Source organism: Cetorhinus maximus, chromosome 26 (genome assembly GCF_964194155.1).
Source record: "Cetorhinus maximus chromosome 26, sCetMax3.hap1.1, whole genome shotgun sequence".
NCBI lineage: Eukaryota > Metazoa > Chordata > Chondrichthyes > Lamniformes > Cetorhinidae > Cetorhinus > Cetorhinus maximus.
In genome coordinates, this window is record NC_135904.1 from 27,804,986 (window position 1) to 27,826,089 (window position 21,104).

Below are 21,104 nucleotides of genomic sequence, written 5' to 3' on the forward strand. Positions count from 1 at the left end.
TATTGTGCTGGTTGTCAAAGAAGGCTGGATAATTGCCTCGGCCAATCACAGAGCAGAAACAATGTGCTCTCAAAGTTCTGCAGACCAGAATAGACATTACATTAGGAAACTTGGGTGGAGAGAGATGAAGGCCACCCAATTTTCCTCGCTAACTGAATTAGAATGATATAGTACAGAAAGAGACCATTTGGCCCATCATTCCCTTGCTAGATTTTAGAAAGAGCTATCCAACTGAACCTACTCTCCTGCCCTTTCCTGATATCCCTGCAAAGTTTTCCTTTTCAGGTATTTGTCCAATTCCCCTTGCATCTGTGTCATGGCTCTTAGGCATGAAAGGGGTCATAAACTGGTTAAAATCAAGCCTTAGTTTTGCTCATTTTTAAATGGATTCTGCTGAACCAAAAGATGGCTGCTGCAGGTCACATGACTCAAGATTGGCCACAGCTTCTGGAAATTTCCGAATAGCAGTTACAAGGCAAAAGCAACCCTCGTAAGTGTGGAATCTCATACCTCTCTTTATGAGGACATTAAAATAAATGAAATCAGGGAGCAGCAGAGGGTCGGTCTCTTCAACCTGAATTATAACGCAGGGAGAGCCATCGAAACTGTTATTCCAGCAGAGGTGCTAGGAGCTACCACTTTTCTCGTAAAGCAGACAAAGGATTTGACCAGAGGCACAGAAACTGCAATTGCCCTACCAATGGGCCACATCACATGATCCAAGCTTCTGGCCTTTGGAACATATCTAATAATACATTTCTAGACCCATAGCTCAGACTGCTGATATACCTACAACCTGCAAGATTCAACAGCAGTACTCGAAGGTTGAGAAAGCAACCTGCAACAAGTCTTAGCCCCTTGAAGCCTGTTTAACTAGAAGCTTCTGATCAATGCCCATCAAGTCAAGTCTACGTAGAGCAATCTCATCTTGCTACATTACCATCCATTTTAAAGAAATTATGTGCTACTGTCTCCAGCCAGGAACTAACTTCTATGAGAAGGGCCCCTCCCACCCCAACCCACGGACTTTGACTTCCTGGACTCTGGAAATCGCGTGAACTGATATTCATTACTGTGGTTCTTTTACTGTTGTTATTCATGTTTGTAAAACTCCTCTTTTCTATCTCCACTTACTGTATATTTGTGTCTGTGTGTGTGAATCGGCGATCATTATCTTGCACCGCACCTGCCCCCACCCCAGGTTTGAATGTGTGAGTGAACTAATGTTCTGGTTAATCACAGCACCTTCCAAACCCATGACCACTACCATCTAGAAGGACAAGGGCGGCAGATAGATGGGAACACCAGCACCTGGAAGTTCCCCTCCAAGTCATCACCATCCTGACGTTCCTTCACTGTCGCTGAGTCAAAATCCTGGAACTCCCTTCCTAACAGCACTGTGGATGTACCTACACCACATGGACTGCAATGGTTCAAGAAGGCAGCTGAGAGAGAGCTTGCTGTGAATCACTTTAAAAGTTAGACTTCACAAGCTGAGGGTTTGGGAAAACAGGCCACAGACTATTTTAAAAACAACTAAAAAACATTCTGCTTACGGACAGGTGGTGAGAGGATAAACGAGTTCAATTTGCCTGTCTCTCGTGTCCATAACAATATACTGCCGCCACCATTCCAGATCATAAAAGCTCACTATGCAAAGCAATTCTCCTCATCTCCCCTGGTCCTTTTACAAAATATCTTAAATCTGTGACCTCTGGTTACTGATATTCTTGCCAGCAGAAACAGTTTCTCCTCATTTACTCTACCTTTTTTTTTATTCATTCGCGTGATGTGGGCTTCGCTGGCTGGGCCAGTATTTATTGCCCGTCCCTAGTTGCTCATGAGAAGGTGGTGGTGAGCTACCTTCTTGAACTGCTGCAGTCCATGTGGTGTAGGTACATTCACAGTGCTGTTAGGAAGGGAGTTCCAGGATTTTGACCCAGCGACAATGAAGGAACAGCGATATATTTCCAAGTCAGGATGGTGATGACTTGGAGGGGAACTTCCAGGTGGTGGTGTTCCCATCCATCTGCTGCCCTTGTCTTTCTAGATGGTAGTGGTCATGAGTTTGGAAGGTGTTGTCGAAGGAGCTTCGGTGAATTCCTGCAATGCATCTTGTAGATTGTACACACTGCTGCGACTGTGCTAGAGGGAGTTAGAGTGTTAGAGGGAGTGAATGTTTGTGGGTGGGGTGCTAATCAAGACGGTGTCAAGCTCCTTGAGTGTTGTGGGAGCTGCACTCATCCAGGCAAGTGGGGAGTATTCCATCACACTCCTTAATTGTGCCTTGTAGATGGTGGACAGGCTTTGGGAGTCAGGAGGTGAGTTACTCATGGCACGATTCCTAACCTCTGACCTGATCTTGTAGCCACAGCATTTATATGGCTAGTCCAGTTCAGTTCAGGATTTTGATAGTGGGGGATTCAGTGATGGTAATGCTATTGAACATCAAGGGGCGATGGTTGGATTCTCTCTTGTTGAAGATGGTCATTGGCTGACACTTATGTGGTGCGAATGTTACTTGTCACTTGTCAGCCCAAGCCTGGATATTGTCCAGGTCTTGCTGCATTTGGACATGGACTGCTTCAGTATCTGAGGAGTCTCGAATGGTGCTGAACATTGTGCAATCATCAGTGAATATCCCCACTTCTGACCTCATGATGGAAGGACGGTCATTGATGAAGCAGCTGAAGATGGTTGGGCCGAGGACACTACCCTGAGGAATTCCTGCAGGGGATGACCTGGAGCTGAGATGACTGACCTTCAACAACTACAACCATCTTCCTTTGTGCTAGGTATGAATCCAACCAGTGGAGAGCTTTCCCCGATTCCCATTGACTCCGGTTTTGCTAGGGCTCTTGATGCCACACTCTGTCAAATGATGCCTTGATGTCAAGGGCAGTCACTCTCACGTCACCTCGTGAGTTCATCTCTTTTGTCCATGTTTGAACCAAGGCCATAATGAGGTCAGGAGCTGAGTGGCCTTGGCGGAACCCAAACTGGGCATTAGTGAGCAGGTTATTGCTAAGCAAGTGCCGCTTGATAGCACTGTTGATGACCCGTTTCATTACTTTACTGAAGGGGTGGTAATTGGTTGGGTTAGATTTGTCCTGCTTTTTTTTTGTGTACAGGACATACCTGGGCAATTTTCCACATAGCCGGGTAGATGCCAGTGTTGTAGCTGTACTGGAACAGCTTGGCTAGGGGCGCAGCAAGGTCTGGAGCACAAGTATTCAGTACTATTGCCGGAATATTGTCAGGGCCCATAGCCTTTGCTGTATCCAGTGCCTTCAGCCGTTTCTTGATATCACGTGGAGTGAATCAAATTGGCTGAAGACTGGCATCTGTGATGCTGGGGACCTCCAGAGGAGGCCGAGATGGATCATCCACTCGGCACTTCTGGCTGAAGATTGTAGCAAATGCTTCAGCCTCATCTTTTGCACTGATGTACTGGGCTCCTCCATCATTGAGGATGGGGATATTTGTGGAGTCTCTTTCTCCAGTGAGTTGTTTAATTATCCACCGTCATTCATGACTGGATGTGGCAGAATTGCACAGCTTAGATCTGATCCGTTGGTTGTGGGTTCGCTTAGCTCTGTCTATCACTTGCTGCTTATGCTGTTTGGCACGCAAGTAGCCCTTTGTTATAGCTTCACCAGGTTGACACCTCATTTTTCGATATGCCTAGTGCTGCTCCTGGCATGTCCTCCTGCACTCTTCATTGAACCAGAGTTGATTCCCTGGCTTGATGGTAAAGGTAGAGTGGGGGATATGCCAGGCCATGAGGTTACAGATTGCGGATGAGTACAATTCTGCTGCTGCTGATGGTCCACAGCGCCTCTTGGGTGCCCAGTCTTGAGTTGCTAGATCTGTTCGAAGTCTATCCCATTTAGCACAGTGGTAGTGCCACACAACACAACGGAGGATATCCTCAATGTTAAGGCGGGACTTTGTCTCCACAATGACTGTGCGGTGGTCACTCCTACCTATACCGTCATGGACAGATGCATCGGCAGCAGGCAGGTTGGTGAGGATGAGGTCAAGTTTGTTTTTCCCTCTTGTTGGTTCCCTCAGCACCTGCTGCAGACCCAGTCTAGCAGCTGTGTCATTTAGGAGTCATTCAGCCAGTTTGGTCAGTAGTAGTGCTACCAAGCCACTCTTGGTGATGGACGTTGAAGTCCCCTCCCAGGGTACCTTCTGTGCCCTTGCCACCCTCAGTGCTTCCTCCAAATGGTATACAACATTTAGGAGCACTGATTCATCAGCTGAGTGAGGGCGGTACGTGGTAATCAGGAGGTTTCCTTGCCCATGTTTGACCTGATGTCATGAGACTTCATGGGGTCCGGGGCAACTCCCTCCCGACTGTATACCACTGTGCCGCCACCTCTGCTGGGCCTGTCCTGCTGGTGAGACAGGATATACCCAAGGATGGTAATGATGGTGTCTGGGACATTATCTGTAAAGTATGATTCCGTGAGGATGACTATGTCAGGCTGTTGCTTGACTAGTCTGTGAGACAGCTCTCCCAAATTTGGAACTAGTCCCTAGGATGTTAGTAAGGAGGAAACATTCATGATTTTGAACCACCCTTCAAAACACTTCATGATTTTGAATACCTCTATTAAATTTCCTCTTAACCTTCTTTGTTCTAAGGAGAAGAACCTCAGCTTCTCCAGTCTCTCCACATATCTGAAGTCCCTCATCCCTGGTACTATTCCAGTAAATCTCCTTTGCATCCTGTCTAAGGCCTCCCACTATGAATGGATGATAATTAAGCAGTATCTTAAGCAGACATATAAGAGGTCTTCCCCACCCAAATTTCCCTTCTCTGCTGCCCAAGTCACCCTCTACAACCAAGCACAACAGATGAAAACACTGCTCTGTTTGTTATAAATATCCATTGACATGTATGGGTGGAAAACAGAGGCGAAGGAACTGAAATGATTCCATTTAGAACCTTTGGATGGTAAATGATTAACAAAGGGACATGTCTATATAATCATGTTTATGTCTTAAGCTCTGGAATTCACTCTCTAACCCTATCTGCCTCTCTATCCTCCATTTAAGTTGTTCCTTAAGCCCAACTGCTTTGACCAAGCCTTGGATCACCAGCCCGAGGACAAGATTTTGCACTTTGGGTCGGAACCTCGACACTGGGGTCAATCGTGGGACCTGACCCTGCACTGTGTCAGGAGCAGACACTCGACAATGGTTTTACCTGAAATGGCCAATTAGCGGCTAGAGGGCATGCTCGATATCCAATCAAGGACAGTGGGTGGGGTCTTGAAGCTGGAGGGCCAATAGGAAGCCCTCCAGCATGCAAACAGCTGTAGCAGTGTGCAAGTAAGGGAGAGAGAGAGAAGGTGCCTCCATCTGGAGATTCCCTCTCAAACGGCCCCGGCTGTGGTGGGGGGGAGGGAGTGCGATGGGGGTCCATATGTATTGTGATCCACGGCCTTCATTAGCCTTTTAACTGACTTCACAAGCTGGTGGATAGTCAGCTTTCCCCAATAGAGCAGCTTCCAACAAAATGACCTGGGAGGGGTGGGATGATGTTGCCAAACCGACAAGCTGGCCAGCGGCGCAAAGCTATGCGGCCGTCCGCCTCCATGCCCCCACTCATATCAGGGTGAAAATCCCTCCTTGAGGATCTCTTGACATGGCTTGGTGTCAGGATTCGCACTCCTGTGAAGTGTGGTTGGGGTGTTTTACCATATTGTGTTATGTAAATGCAGGTTGTTGAAGTGCTGAAACTCTGCATGTCAGACAAGTTCAACATTATCCAAAAAGTGTCATCCTGGAATTAAGCTTCATGTCATTTGGGAAGCACGGTGCAGTAACCATTCAGTTTAAGAAGAATAGGAATTTTTTTTGGTAACCATGAAGTAAAGTTACCAAATCCAGTTCTCCAATCACTTCTGTCTTCGCTGATCCCGGTTGGTTCCCAGTTTCCCAAAGCCTTTAAGTTAAAACTTTCATCCATATTTTTAAATTCTCCTTGGCCTCACCCCTCCCCGGGGTGTCACTCCAGGTGGGAAAGCTTATTTGCATCGAACACAAGGTGAAAATCATCCAAAACTTTGCTGCCCGTATCCTAACTTATTCCAAGTCCTGCTCACCCAGCAGCTCTGCACTCGCTGACTGATATCGGCTTCCAATCCTCCTATGTCTCCATCTTAAAATTCTCATCCTTGTGTTCAAATTCCTTCGTGGGAAGTTGGAAGGTGAAAAGGGAGGAAGTGAAGTGCATCTGTTGCATCTTCTGCACTTGCATAGAAAGGTGGCATAGGGAAGGGTGGGTGTGTTGGGGGGCGACTGAGAAGTGGACCAGGGTGCCGCGGAATGGTTCCTTCGGAATGCTGGAAGGGGAGGGGGGGGCGGGGAGATGCGTTTGGTGGTGGCATCATGCTGGGGGTAGCCAAAATGGCAGACGATGATCTATTCAATATGGGAGGCTAGCGGGGCGGAAAGTAAGGACAAGGGGAACCCTGTCAAGGTTCTGGGAGGGAGGGGAAGGGGTAAATGCAGAAGCATGGGAAACAGATTGGACACAGCGGAGGGCCCTGTTCACCAAGGTGGAGGAGAATTCTCGGATGAGAGAAAATGGAACACATATTGGGAGCGCTAGTATGGAGGGTCGCATCATACAAACAGATGTTACAGAGACGGAGAAGCTAGGAGAATGGAATGGAGTCCTTAAAGGAAACAGAGGCCGGGATTTTCCGGCCCCCCCAGCCAGAAGCCCATTGACTTCCGGCGGGACTGGAAGATAGCAGTGGGGGGGGGGTGTGGAAAATCCCGCTCAGAGTAAGGGGCAATTGTACTCAACGTAGCTGTGGGAATCCATGGGCTTGTAGCGAATATTGGATGATGGCCTATGCCAAAAACGGAGACAGAGGAGTCAAGGAAGGGAAGGGAAGAGTCAGAGGTGGACCAGATGAAGGTGAGAGAAGGGTGTAAATTGGAAAGAAAGTCAGTGAAATTTTCCCAGATCAGGATGAGAGCAGAAAGCTGCACCGATGTAGTCTTTCATGCACTGGACAAAGAGGTGTGTTAGTGGCCTGGAACAAGTAATGTTCCACGTACCCCACAAAAAGGCAGCTAGGGCCTGTGCAGGTACCCATAGCAACACCTTTCATTTGGAGGAAATGAGTGGCGTCAAAGGAGAAGCTGCTCAATGTGAAAACAAGTCCATCCATGCAGAGGAGGGTGGTGGTGAATGGGGGATGGTTGGGCCTCCGTTCGAGGAAGAAGCGGAGAGCCCTCAGACCATCCCGGAGGGGGATGGAGAGGGTTTGGGTGTCCATGGCGAAGGGGAAACAGTTCGGGCCAGGAAACTGTTGAAGTGACAGCATCAGAACAGACTGGACAAGGGGAGGAAAAATGGAATTGAGATAGGAAGAAATTAGTTCAGTGGGGCAGGAGCAGGCCAAAACATTGGGTCTACCAGGAAAATTCTGTTGATGGATTTTGGGAAGAAGCAGGCTGTTCAGGTTTGGGGGTGTGGGGGCTATTAGATTGGAGGCTGTGGAGGGAAGATCTCCGGGAGAGATGGGTCAGTGACAGCCCTGGGTGCAATGGCTTGATATTCGGTGCTGGGGTATATGGTCCCAGGGGCAGGTAGGAGGGAGTGTCAGAGATATGACATTCAGCCACTACTAGGTAGAGGTCAGTACGCCAGACAACAAAAGTACTACCCTCGTTAGCAGGTTTGATGAAAAAGCTGGCCTGCTAAGTATTTCCAGCATTTTCTGTTTTCATTGCAGATTTCCAGCATCTGCAGTCATTTGCTTTTTTATCAATGCAATTTTATCCAACTCTTATACATAATACTGGTCTCTTGTAACAAGCATCAGTCTTTGCTCAGTAGTCACACTCACACTCCCGTAGAGGTTAAAAGCTTGTGGATTCAAGCCCCAGTCAGTACTTAAGCACATAATCTAGGCTGACGCTCTTGAGTACTGAGGTGCAGTACTGAGGGAGTGTGGCATGGTCACAGGTGCTATCATTCTGGTGAGATGTTAACCTGAGACCCTGTCTGCCCCTTCAGGTGGATGTACAAAATCCAATGGCATTATTTATCAAAAAACTGTGTGTGTCGGCCAACATTTACCCCTCAACCTAAAAAACAGACAAGCTGTTCCACTAATTTCATCGTTGTTTGTGGTAACTTGCACACATCCTCATATCACATCAACAACTACGCTTCACAAAGTAAAGCATTGGCTATAAAGCATTTTGGAAATTCTGGAATTTGCGATAGACACTATATAAATGCAAGCTTCAGAACAACTCTTGATTTCAGTCTGTTGATCTAAATCGCTGACCGATAGCTTGTCAGGCAAATTGAGCGAGGACACAATGTTGCAGGGCTGAGTGCACCTGGAATTTGCCCCAAATCTATAGACTTCAATAATTGAAGATGTGTTGTAAGACATGGGCTGATTTGCAAGAATATAATTGTTCCTTTACTATTTCACTGGGACCTTGTTTCCAAATCCAGTTCAATTTGATTTTTAAAAAAAAATAAATGTGCAACAACATGAATGAAGTTTGGCACTGGCACAAATGGAGGAGGGTTGATGCCCCTGCCAACTAGGAACCTAAAGGGCGCGTTTGGCCCGTTTCTTACATTCTCTCTCTCTCTCTTCTTTCTCCAAGGAGCACTCCTCACCTCTAAGATCAGCTCAGCCCTGGGATTTTCACAGGGCAAAAATAAGAACATATTTGGAAAGAAATTCTTTTTCAAACAAAATCCGCACACGTCGTGAAAACGATATGGTGCGAAACAAGGTTGCGAAGAGGACCTCATATCAGGGCAGTGAGGGGATGTGAGAGTTGAGGGCTAAGAGGCTGCTCTCTGTTTTATTGTTTTTATTGTAACTGGGGCAAATTCCCAGGGCACTAATATGGGCCTTATAAACAGCTCGCCTTGGCACCCAACAGCCCTTGTAGCTGCCTCCGACCTATTTCTGGCGGCGTCGGGTCCGACTCCCATTAATACGTGCCTCGGGAAATCTTGCCTTTGGAGGCACTTTCTCCTGAGGCGGGTGCGCCGAGCCAGGACATGTTCCAAATCCCCACTACCCGCCTCTAGGATGAAAATCCAGCCCCATTATCCCCATCGATAGCATTCTCTAAAATCTGGCACACAAAGAGGGCAGGCCCTGAAACAAGGCAGCCACATATGCTTCAAATCTAAGATGAATGTGCCTCAGAGGGGAGTAGTCAAGTGGTTCTGTTACAGGTTTCGTAATCCGAGTTCAAATCCCGCCATGGCATTTTTGAGAATTTCAACTCAGTTCAAAAACAACGCGAAGCTGTTGTAAAGATTGTTGTAAAAATCAACAGGTCCACTAATGTCCTTTAGGGAAGGAAACCTGCCACCTTGACCTGTTCTTGCCTATCTTCAGCCACATAGCAATGTCATTAATTTTTAACTGCCCTCTCAAGCGGCCTAATAAGCCCCTCAGTTCAGTACACAGGCAATAAATGCTGCCCTTGCCAAGGATGCCCGTTTCCCGAGAATGCATGAAAAAAAATCTCCCACCTTTTGGACATCTGATGGAACTCTGGAGAGGAAGTTAAGCAGCTCGTTACTGTTGATGGCGTATGGATTTCTTAGCTTCTTCGTGAATTTGTGTATGCCTGTCAACAAAATTTAATTTATAAAAAGAAAAAAATTCATTGAGACAGAAGGAACAGTTTTGCAAGTGAAAATTAGTGAGAAAACAATTACAGAGCGGCAGTCACACATGTGTGCCAGCATTCATGTCTCAACCTTATTACCACTCTCTGTTCTGTCATCTGGGTTCATTAACAAATACCCTCTTTATATAAAATCTCATTTTCTTCAATTGCAAAACCCATTACAAAAGCAACAGCAGGAGAGTCCTCACCTCTCCCATAAGATAAGATTAGTGTTTGGTCTCTGCATTTCAAATGGAAGTTTATTAACAGCACATTTCCATGACATGTGCTGAGCCACTCCACAATACTCGAGTGGGCTTCAGGCTCTTCCTGACCCCAGCATGTTCAGTCCTGCTGCCTTTACATGTAAACAGCGCAAGAGATTTTTTATTTTCATAAAATAAACTTCTGTTGATCGCCTTAATACTTTAGGCTCTGAGCGAGTCTCGACAAGCTGAGAAGCTAGTTGCTCAAACAGCAGATAGGTAACCAGGTCCCATTGGGGCCTCATCTGGATGAAAGCAAGTACAGTTGATGAAGCTGAGGGAGGCGATTTACATTTCAGCATAAACACATCAACATATATATCAAAGTGCATCGGTCTTCTTTGCAATATGCTTAATTATGTTTTAAAGTTTCACAAGTATACCTACAATGTGTGCCTGAATAGAAACAAGCGGGTTGTTTTCCACACACCTCAATGGCCCCGATTGTTAAAAGGGCCTGGAGTTTATTTCAGGCATGTTCGGAAGACATTAGGGACTTTGTAGGCTAAGTTTTCATTTTCAGCTGTATATAAATGTGTGCCAATGAATTCTCTACTTTAACAATTGCTTCACCTCATCACATTACTTTATTAATCTGCTGATGGATTAAAAGCCCATCTGTCTCAACGATTTAAACAAGGAATGTACTAAAAGTTCAGACTTCCTGTGCGACAGTGTTCCTTTGTATTTGTTTGTATGCTATGACGGTCTCACTACTGCAATGAGCCTGCCGATTGTGCGTGTATGTGTGAGAATGAAGTGATCACAATGAATTGCTTTCCCTATGTGTATGACATTTACTGCAGTGTCACATTTGCGTGAAATGCAAGATCAAATTTCATTGCATTCTGAGCGTGTTAAAAATCTAAACAAAGGCTTTCTCATTAACTGCATTAGGCTGCAATGGTAGCGTCAAAAATGGTGCTTCCTGACATTCCTGGCTTCAAAGTAATGAAGAACATGCTAACGTATTAACTGAGATCACCCAGTGACCGATTGAGCTAGGATCCAGTTACGCCCTATTTAAGTGCAAATTTCACAGGCTGATAACACAGTTAAAATACCTTCACAAGCAAAATGTTATCCAGTTTAATTACAAATGGGGTTGTATCAGTGCGGTCACCCTGCACAACAACCAGCAATTCAAATGGAAAACTCAAACCATCTGTCATTGAAACAGAAAGTCAGAATGATTTGAGAGATGGCTCATGGTTTGCTCCAGCACCATTCACCCACCACTTCTGTGCTATTTGATCAACATTGGTTCCCAGTCTTCCAAGATTTCAAATTTAATATCCTCAAATGTGTTTGAATCTCTCCATGGTCTCACCTTCCTATTCATGGGAGCCGTGCCAGCCCTATCACCCTCCGAGATCGCTGCATTCCTCCATCACTGGCCTCTTAGGAATCACTCATTCCCTTTGCCTCACCAATGGTGGCCATGTCTTCAGTTATCTAGGCCCTAAATTCAAGAATTCCCTCTCTAAACCTCTTTGCCACTCTACCTCTTTTGTTGGCCATACAGGTTTAATATGACTATGCAAATTTAGCATAAACGATACAAGTTTAACATACAAGTTCAGAGTAACATAAATGGTACCGTTCCAAAATGAGAACTTGCCAACTGACAGCTGTTGTGAATAAGCAGAAAGAAAAACGTACCAATTGAAAATTGAATCTAAACTGTATATGTTCATGACATAGTCGAATGTCTTGCAGTTGTCTTCCAGCATATGCGTGACACCCTGAACAGAGTTTAATCCATAAGGCACCAGTCCCGATGGCGGAAGTGGAGGTGTACACCACGGGCACACAAAGAATTTAATGTTAATTTTAAAGGGTGGGCAATGGGCATGTGGAGCATGAGCAATCATGAGGCAGGGGCGGGTAGGAAGTGATGGCACCCGCCATCAGATGAATGCAGTGCAGCCCCAGCTGGGCTATAAGAGAGTCCCCAGGATAAGCCTGAAGGCAGGGAGAAGGTCAGCTCGGGGAGACAACTTGCAAATTTGGAAGGATAAGCTTGGAAGCCAGTCTTCATCCCCCTATGCAGATCTAAATGTTCTAAACTCATCATTCGCCCCCTCATCATTCGCTGTCATCTCCTGGGAACCCTTATCACCCCCCACCCCACTTTGTCCTTGCTGCTACTGACAGTCCAGGTCTGCGAACATTCCTCTGCTCCCTGACCTTTTCTTCAGAGTTTAACAAAGACAACAGCTTACCTATCTGACTGGTTCACTTGGCCTGCTGCACGCCACCTATAGCCGGCTGTAAATTAGGTGGCATGAGTTTCCCATTGGCCATTGACTTAATCTTTGAAAGTTTGACTTAATTTGGAAAAGTTGTGATTTAATGAGCATTCATGACATGCATATCTAAGGGAAAGCGGTTCCCACCACCAGGCGCTGCGAGTCCCGACACACCGTTAAAACGCGACCAACTTAATCCCTCAAACTCAATCAGCAAGTCAAGATTTCAGCTCCTGCCTGATTAAGTCACCCTGCCCGCCACGATACCCACTCCCTGTGGCCCTACTGAATTCTGCCCCCATGTATTAGACCAAACTGGTCTGAAATAAAGTGATGATTTCTCATTGTTCAACTTAGTAGTTTGATTGCAAGAACAAAAACTTGCATTTATGTAGCACCTTTAATGTAGTGAAACATCCCAAGGTGATTCACAGGAGCATAATTAAACAAAACTTGACATTGAACCTAAAGAGATTTTCAACCAGGTGACCAACAAGATTTAACGATTTATGTACAAGGGCAAAGTGGGGTTGGGAGTGATAAGGGTTCCCAGGAGACGAAAGCGAATGATGAGGGGGTGAACGATGAGTTTAGAACATTTAGATCTGCATAGGGGGATGAAGACTGGCTTCCGAGCTTATCCTTCCAAACTTGCAAGTTGTCTCCCCGAGCTGACCTTCTCCCTGCCTTCAGGCTTATCCTGGGAACTCTCTTATAGCCCAGCTGGGGCTGCACTGCGTTCATTTGATGGCGGGTGCCATCACTTCCTACCCGCCCCTGCCTCGTGATTGCTCATGCTCCACATGCCCACTGCCCACCCTTTAAAATTAACATTAAATTCTTTGTGTGCCAGTGGTGTACACCTCCACTTCTGCCATCGGGACCGGTGCCTTATGGATTAAATTCCACTCATAGTGTCACGAATATGCTGGAAGACAACTGCAAGGCATTCGAAGCTCTGACTATGTTATGAACACATACAGTTTAGGTTTGTGGGATTCAATTTTCAATTGGTACGTTTTTCTTTCTTCTTATTCACAGCAGCTGTCAGGTGACAAGTACGATTTATGTTACTTTGAACTTGTATACTAAACTTGTACAGTTTATGTTAAATTTGATTAAATTAAATTAAATTATAATCATGTTAAACTTGTCTTACTGCCGTGGGCAGATGCATCTGCGGCAGGAAGGTTCATGAGGATGAGGTCAAGTATGGTTGTTCCCTCTTTTTGGTTCCCTCACCACTTGCCGCAGACCCAGTCTTACACCTATGTCCTTTAGGATTCGGCCAGCTCGGTCAGTAGTGGAGCTACCGAGTTACCCTTGGTGATGGACATTGAAGTCCCCCATCGAGAGTACATTCTGCACCATTGACACCCTAAGTGGTCCCTCCAATTCATGTTCAACATGGAGGAGCACTGATTCATCAGCTGTAGGAGGGCAGTGTCTGGTAATCAGCAGGAGGCTTCCTTGCCCATGTTTGACCTGATGCCATGAGAATTCAAGGGGTCCGGAGTAGATGTTGAGTACTACCAGGGCAACTCCCTCCGGACTGTATACCACTGTGCCGCCACATCTGCTGGGTGAGACATGACATACCAGGGATAGTGATGGTGGTGTCTGAACATCATCTGTAAGGAATAAACTTGGTCAGAACACACTTGGTGTATTGTAAATAAGGTCAGAGAATGTGGAGTCAGGGAACAAGGAGCGGTCTGGTTTGCTAGCTGGCTTCAAGAATTTCTGTGAGAGTGAAAGAGTGGGAGTAAAGGGTAGATATTTAGAGTGGCAGAAGGTGGGAAGTGATGTTCCACAGGGTCAGTGCTGGGACCATTGCTGTTCACAATTTACATTAACAATTTGGACTTTTGAATCAAATACACAATTTTTAAATTTGAAGATGACACCAAATTTTGTGGGGGGGAGGGGGTGGCGGGATGGATAGTCAAAACTGAGGAGGACTGCAACAAATTAAAATTAAACATTAATAAACTTGCAGAGCGGGTAAATAATTGGCAAATGAACTTCAATGCAGATCAATGAGAGGTAGTACATTTTGGTAGGAAAAGTATGGATGGGAAACTTATTACTTGCAAGGTGTAAGTCTATGTGGGGTAGAGGAGTACAAATACATCAATTATTAAAAGTTGCACCACCGAATAGCAAAACCATATAAAAGTAAACCAAGCAGCAGACTTAATTTCTACAGGGGTAGAATTGAAAAGTAGGGAAGTTATGCTAAACCTGTATCGAACCTTGGTTAGACCACACTTAGAGAACTGTGTGCAGTTCTGGTCACCATACTATAAAAAGGATATAGGGGGACTGGAGAGGGTGCAGAGAAGATTTACAAAGATGATAACAGAAATGTGTGGGTATACATGTCAGAAAAGGATGGATTGGGTAGGTCTCTTTTCTCTTGAAAGGAAAAAGCTGAAGGGTGACCTAATAGTGGTCTTTAAAATTATGCAAGGTCTTTACAGAGTGGACACAGAGCGCATGTTTCCTCCTGTGGGGAAGAGCATAACTGAAGTCCAACAATATGAAATAGACACCAAGAGTTCCAATAAGGAATTCAGAAGAAACCTCTTTACCCAAAGAGCAGTAAGAACGTGGAACGCACGCCCACAAGGAGTGTTTGAAGCGAATGCTACAGATGCATTTAAGAGGAAGTTAGATAAGTATTTGATTGAGAAGGAAATAGATGGTTATGATGGCAGGTTTACTTGAACAAAGTAAGGAGGTGGTTCAGGTGGAGGCACCAGCTGAACTGGCTGGGCCAAATGGCCTGTGTCTGTGCCATATATCCGAGGTAATCCTATGTAATCTGGTCTCCATAGCGATGACAAAGATTTAGAGGCACTGGAGAAGGTGCAAAAAAGATTTACCAAAATGATACCAGAGCTGAGAGGTTACATCTGTCAGGAAATACTGAATAGACTGGAGCTCTTTCCTCTAGAAAAGAAATGACTAGCCTGATAGGGCTCTTTACGATTATAAAAGGTTTGATAATATAGACGTAGGGAAGATGCTTACACTTCTAGGAATAACCAGACTAGGAGCCATAAGTATAAGACAGTCACTAACACATTTAAAAGGGAATTAAGGAGAAATGTCTTTCTCCAGAAAGTGATTGGAATGTGGAACTTGTTACATAGAAACATAGAAACTAGGAGCAGGAGTAGGCCATTCGGCCCTTCGAGCCTGCTCCGCCATTCATTGTGATCATGGCTGATCATCCAACTCAATAGCCTGCTCCCGCTTTTTCCCCATACCCTTTGATCCCTTTCGCCCCAAGAGCTATATCTAACTCCTTCTTGAAAGCATACAATGTTTTGGTCTCAACTACTTTCTGTGGTAATGAATTCCACAGGCTCACCACTCTCTGGGTGAAGAAATTTCTCCTCATCTTAGTCCTAAATGGTCTACCCCATATCCTCAGACTGTGATCCCTGGTTCTGGACTCCCCCACCATCGGGAACATCCTTCCTGCCTAGTCCTGTTAGAATTTTATAGGTTTCTATGAGATCCCCCCTCATTCTTCTGAACTCCAGCGAACATAATCCTAATCGACTCAATCTCTCCTCATATGTCAGTCCCACCATCCTAGGAATCAGTCAGGTAAACCTTCGCTGCACTCCCTCTATAGCAAGTACATCCACAAGGAGTGGATGAGGTAAATAGTATAAATGGATTTAAGGGAAATGTAGACAGATGCATGAGAAAGAAAGGCGCAGAAGGATATGTTGATGGGGTCAGATGAAGAAGGGTGGGAAGAGGCCTGGGTGGGATATAGCACTGATATGGACCTGTTAGATCTGTTTCCGTGCTGTAAATACTTTGCGATTTGAACTGAAAACACAGAAACTTTTATTTCTAAGGGTGCTACAAAAGAAAAGCGATAATGTGTGCGTGTGTATAGTATAATACAATATACAGACAAATATGGCAAACAATTTTGCTTTGGTTTTTGAATAAATACTGGCTTGCCGATGCATGTCATGAGAAAAGCTTTCCCCTCATTTGGAAACGTATTCAAAAAGGGAAAAGACTTTGAAGCAAGATCAATGTACGAGGGACTCTTTGACGATGTCGGACAAAGAGTTTATGTAATCTTGGCAGAAAGCAACACTAAAGAGAGAAAGAAAAATTCAATACAATAAATCTGGGTATCAGCTTTTTTTAATCAAAAGATGCTGTAAGTATTCTGATTGAAAGTAACCGGCGACTTTTGGACAAGTTTATTGGAGTGAGAATTTTGAAGATCTTCAAGGGTGTTTTTGGACCGTCAGATCCACTGTAGTGTGGCTGGATGCAGAATAAGGCTCTCCATATTCTTCCCCAATAATGTGCCCCAGCCCCAATCTCAATAAGAGAGCCAGTCGTGTACACCCCATACCAGCTACCATTCCAGAACAAGGTCAAAAGTTTGCAGTGAACATGAATTAAGGGTCAATCTCAGAAGAATGAGAGTCATCAGTTTCCAATTTACTTGAATAATTGGTCTTTAATAATGAGGTTCGTTCAGGCTGTCCATTGATGGTGGTAAAAGGCTTGCCATGTCACTGAGTGGCACACTGCCAGTTCTCTAGTGTAATTCCTCACTCTGTTAGTCTCTGTGCTTAGCTCGGCTATTGGCAGGAATTGGGAAGTTAGGCCAGAACAGTATCCCAGAACGGGGAAAGACATCAGAAGGCAAGTCAACCCATACCAACTTTGGACATCACTTTGGTAACTGGTTCAGTAGTGATGTTGGTGACAACAAGGAGACATAGCCTTAACATTAGAGCTAGGGTCTCCAAGGGTGATGTCTAGAAGCACTTCTTCACATGAAGTGTGGTGGAAATCTGGTACTCTGTGGCCCAAAAAGATCTTTTAGCTGGATCAATTAAAAGTTTAAATACTGAGATGATGGACTTTAGCTAGGCAAGAACATTAAAGGTTACATCACCAAGGCAGGTTAAGATACAGATCAGCCATGATCTAACTGAATGGTAAAACAGGCTCGAGAGGCTGAATGACTTCTTCCTGCTCCTATGCTGTTTGAGATTGTCATGCTAACATTAAGCTAACTGGTGGCAAAAAGTTAAACAAATAACAGGAGGACAAGGCTCAACGAACACGTCCATCCTCAATGTTGGCAGAGCAAAGAATGTGAGTTCAAAAGACAAGCTGAAGCATTTATAACCATCTTCAGCCATAAGTAGTTGATCCATCTTGGCCTCCTCCTGTCATCCCTAGCAACACAGGGGCCAACCTGCAGCCAATTCCATTCACTCCACATGATATCAAGAAATGGCTGAGCACACAGCAAAGACTATGGGCCCTGACAGCATCCCAGCTGCAGTGCTGAAGACTTGTACTCCAGAACTGGGGGAGGCAATAGCATAGTAGTATTGTTGCTGGACTAGTAATCCAGGGTAATGCTCTGGGGACCTGGGTTCGATTCCCATCATGGCAGATGACCATAAAACCATTGTCGATTGTAGTAAAGATGCAGCTCGTTCACTAATGTCCTTTAGGAAAGGAAATCTGCCATCCTACACAGTCTGGCCTACATGTGACTCCAGACCCAGGGCAATGTAGTTGGACTCTTAAATGCCCTCTGAAATGGCCTAGCAAGCCACTCAGTTGTATCTAACCGCTACAAAGCCTTAAAAAATGAATGAAACCGGACAGACCACCTGGCATCAACCCAGGCACCGGAAAAGACAACAGCAAACTCAGCCCTGTCGAACTTGAAAAGTCCTCGTTATTAACATCTGGGGACCAGTGCCAAAATTGGGAGAGCTGTCTCACAGGCCAGTCAAGCAACAGCCTGACATAGTCATCCTCATGGAATCATACCTTACAGATAATGTCCCAGACACCTTCACCACCATCCCTGGTTATGTCCTGTCCTACCGGCAGAACAGACCCAGCAGAGGTGGCGGCACAGTAGTACACAGTCGGGAGGGAGTTGCCCTGGGAGTCCTCAACATTGACTCCGGACCCCACGAAGTCTCATGACTTCTGACCAAACATGGGTAAGGAAACTTCCTGCTGATTACCACCTACCGCACCCCCTCAGCTGATGAGTCAATGCTCTTCCATGTTGAACACCACTTGAAAGAAGCACTGAGTCTGGCAAGGGGGCAGAATGTACTCTGGGTTGGGGGACTTCAATGTCCATCACCAAGAGTGGCTCGGTAAAACCACTGCTGGCCGAATCCTAAAGAACATAGCTGCTAGACTGGGTCTGCAGCAGGTGCTGAGGGAAAAACGTACCTGACCTCATCCTCACCAACCTGCCTGCCGTAGATGCATCTGTCCGTGAAAGTAGGAGTGACCACCGCACAGTTGTTGTGGAGATGAAGTCCCACCTTCACATTGAGGATATCCTCCATAGTGAGGATATCCTCCATCATGTTGTGTGGCACTACCACTGTGCTAAATGGGTTGATTTTGAACAGATCTAGCAACTCATGACTGGGCATCCATGAGACACAATGGGCCATCAGCGGCAGCAGAACTGTACTCAAACACAATCTGTAACCTCATAGCCCAGTATAACCCATAGTCTACCATTACCATCAAACCAGGGATAGTTCAATGAAGAGTGCAGGAGGGCATGCCAGGAGCAGCACCAGGCATATCGAAAAATGAGGTGTCAACCAGGTGAAGCTATAACAAAGGGCTACTTGTGTGCCAAACAGCATAAGCAGCAAGTGATAGACAGAGCTAAACGATCCCACAACCAACGGATCAGATCTAAGCTCTGCAGTCCTGCCACATCCAGTCGTGAATGGTAGTGGATAATTAAACAACTCACTGGAGGAGGAGGCTCCACAAATATCCCCATCCTTAATGATGGCAGGAGCCCAGTACATCAGTGCAAAAGTTAAGGCTGAAGCATTTGCTACAATCTTTAGCCAGAAGTGCCGAGTGGGTGATCCATTTTGGCCTCCTCCGGAAGTCCCCAGCACCACAGATGCCAGTCTTCAACCAATTTAATTCACTCCACATTATCAAGAAACGGCTGAAGGTGCTGGATATGGCAAAGGCGCAGAAAGACAACATTCTGTCAATGGTACAGACTTGTGTTCCAGACTTGTGTTCCAGTACAGCTACAACAAAGGCATCTACCCGGCTATATGGAAAATTGCCCAGGTATGTCCTGTACGCAAAAAAAATGCAGGGCAAATCCAACCCGGCCAATTACCACCCCATCAGTCTACTCTCCATCATTAGTCAAGTAATGGAAAGGGTCATCAACAGTGTGATCAAGCAGCACTCGCATAGCAAAAACCTGCTCCCTGATGCACAGTTTGGGTTCCGCCAGGGACACTCAGCTCCTGACCTCATTACAGCCTTGGTTCAATCATGGACAAAAGAGCCAAGCTCCCGAGGTGAGGTGGGAGTGACTGCCCTTGACATCAAGGCAGCATTTGACCAAGTGTAGTATTAAAGAGCCCTAGTAAAACTTGGGTCAATGGGAATCAGGGGGAAAACTCTCCGCTGGTTGGAGTCATACCTAGCACAAAGGAAGATGGTTGTGGTTATTGGAGGTCAGTCAGCTAAGCTCCAGGACATCACTGCAGGAGTTCCTCAGGGTAGCGTCCTCAGCCCAACCATCTTCAGCTGCTTCTTCAGTGACCTTCCTTCCATCATAAGGTCAGAAGTGGGGATGTTTGCTGATAATTGCACAATGTTCAGCACCATTCTTGACTCCTCAGATACTGAAGCAGTCCATGTCCAAATGCAACAAGACCTGGATAATATCCAGGCTTGGGCTGAGAAGTGGCAAGTAACATTCACACCACACAAGCACCAGGCAATGACCATCTCCAATAAGAGAGAATCTAACCATTGCACCTTGACGTTCAATGGCATTTCCATCACTGAATCCCCCACTATCAACAGCCTGGGGGTTACCATTGACCAGAAACTGAACTGGACTAGCCATATAAATATTGTGGCTACAAGAGCAGGTCAGAGGATAGGAATCCTGCGATAAGTAACTCATCTCCTGACTCCCGAAAGCCTGTCCACCATCTACAAGGCACAAGTCAGGAGTGTGATGGGATATTCCCCACTTGCCTGGATGAGTGCAGCTCCAACACTTGGCTGGATGAGTGCAACTCCAACAACACTCAACAAGCTTGACACCGTCCAGGACAAAGCAGCTCGCTTGATTGGCACCACATCCACAAACATTCACTCCCTTTGCCATCAAAGCACAATTGCAGCAGTGTGTATCATCTACAAGGTGCAATGCAGGAATTCACCAAGGTTCCTTAGACAGCACCTTCCAAACCCATGACCACTACTATCTCGAAGGACAAGGGCAGCAGATAGATGGGAACACCATCACCTAGAAGTTCCTCCCCAAGTCACTCACCATCCTGACTTGGAAATATGTCATCGTCCCTTGCTGTCGCCGGGTGAAAATCCTGGAACTCTTTTTCTAACAGCATGTTAGGTGTACCTACACCACATGGACTGCTGCAGTTCAAAAAGGCAGCTCACCACCAGCGCCTCAAGGGCAATTAGGAATGGGCAATAAATGCTGGCCTAGCCTGCAAAGCCCACATCCTATGAATGAATTTTAAAAAAACTGGCTGAACTCTAAGCCAAGCTAAGCTGTTCCAGTACTGCTACAACAACATTGGCATCTACCTGACAATGTAGAAAATTGCCCAGGTATGTCCTGTCCACAGGACAAATCCAATCAGTGATTTACCATTCCAATGGTGTACTCTCAATCAACAGCAGAGTGATGGAAGATGACATTGAAAATGCCATCAAGCTGCACTGAATCATCAATAACTTTTTCACTGATGCTTCATTTGGGTTCTGAGAAGGCCACTTGGCTTTTTAATCTCATTATACGCATTGTCTAAATATGGTAAAAGTC

At 45.7% G+C, this 21,104-nt stretch overlaps 1 protein-coding gene across 1 annotated transcript in view; it reads right to left on the minus strand.

Annotated features, from left to right (window-relative positions):
• The window catches only part of LOC144668399 (multiple C2 and transmembrane domain-containing protein 2-like), a 474,049-nt gene that overhangs the window by 8,324 nt on the left and 444,621 nt on the right, over positions 1-21,104 (minus strand). Inside the window, exon 22 of the mRNA XM_078530407.1 lies at positions 9,551-9,648. Coding sequence (XP_078386533.1) covers positions 9,551-9,648 — 98 coding nt within the window. The remainder of the gene's footprint in view (positions 1-9,550; positions 9,649-21,104) is intronic.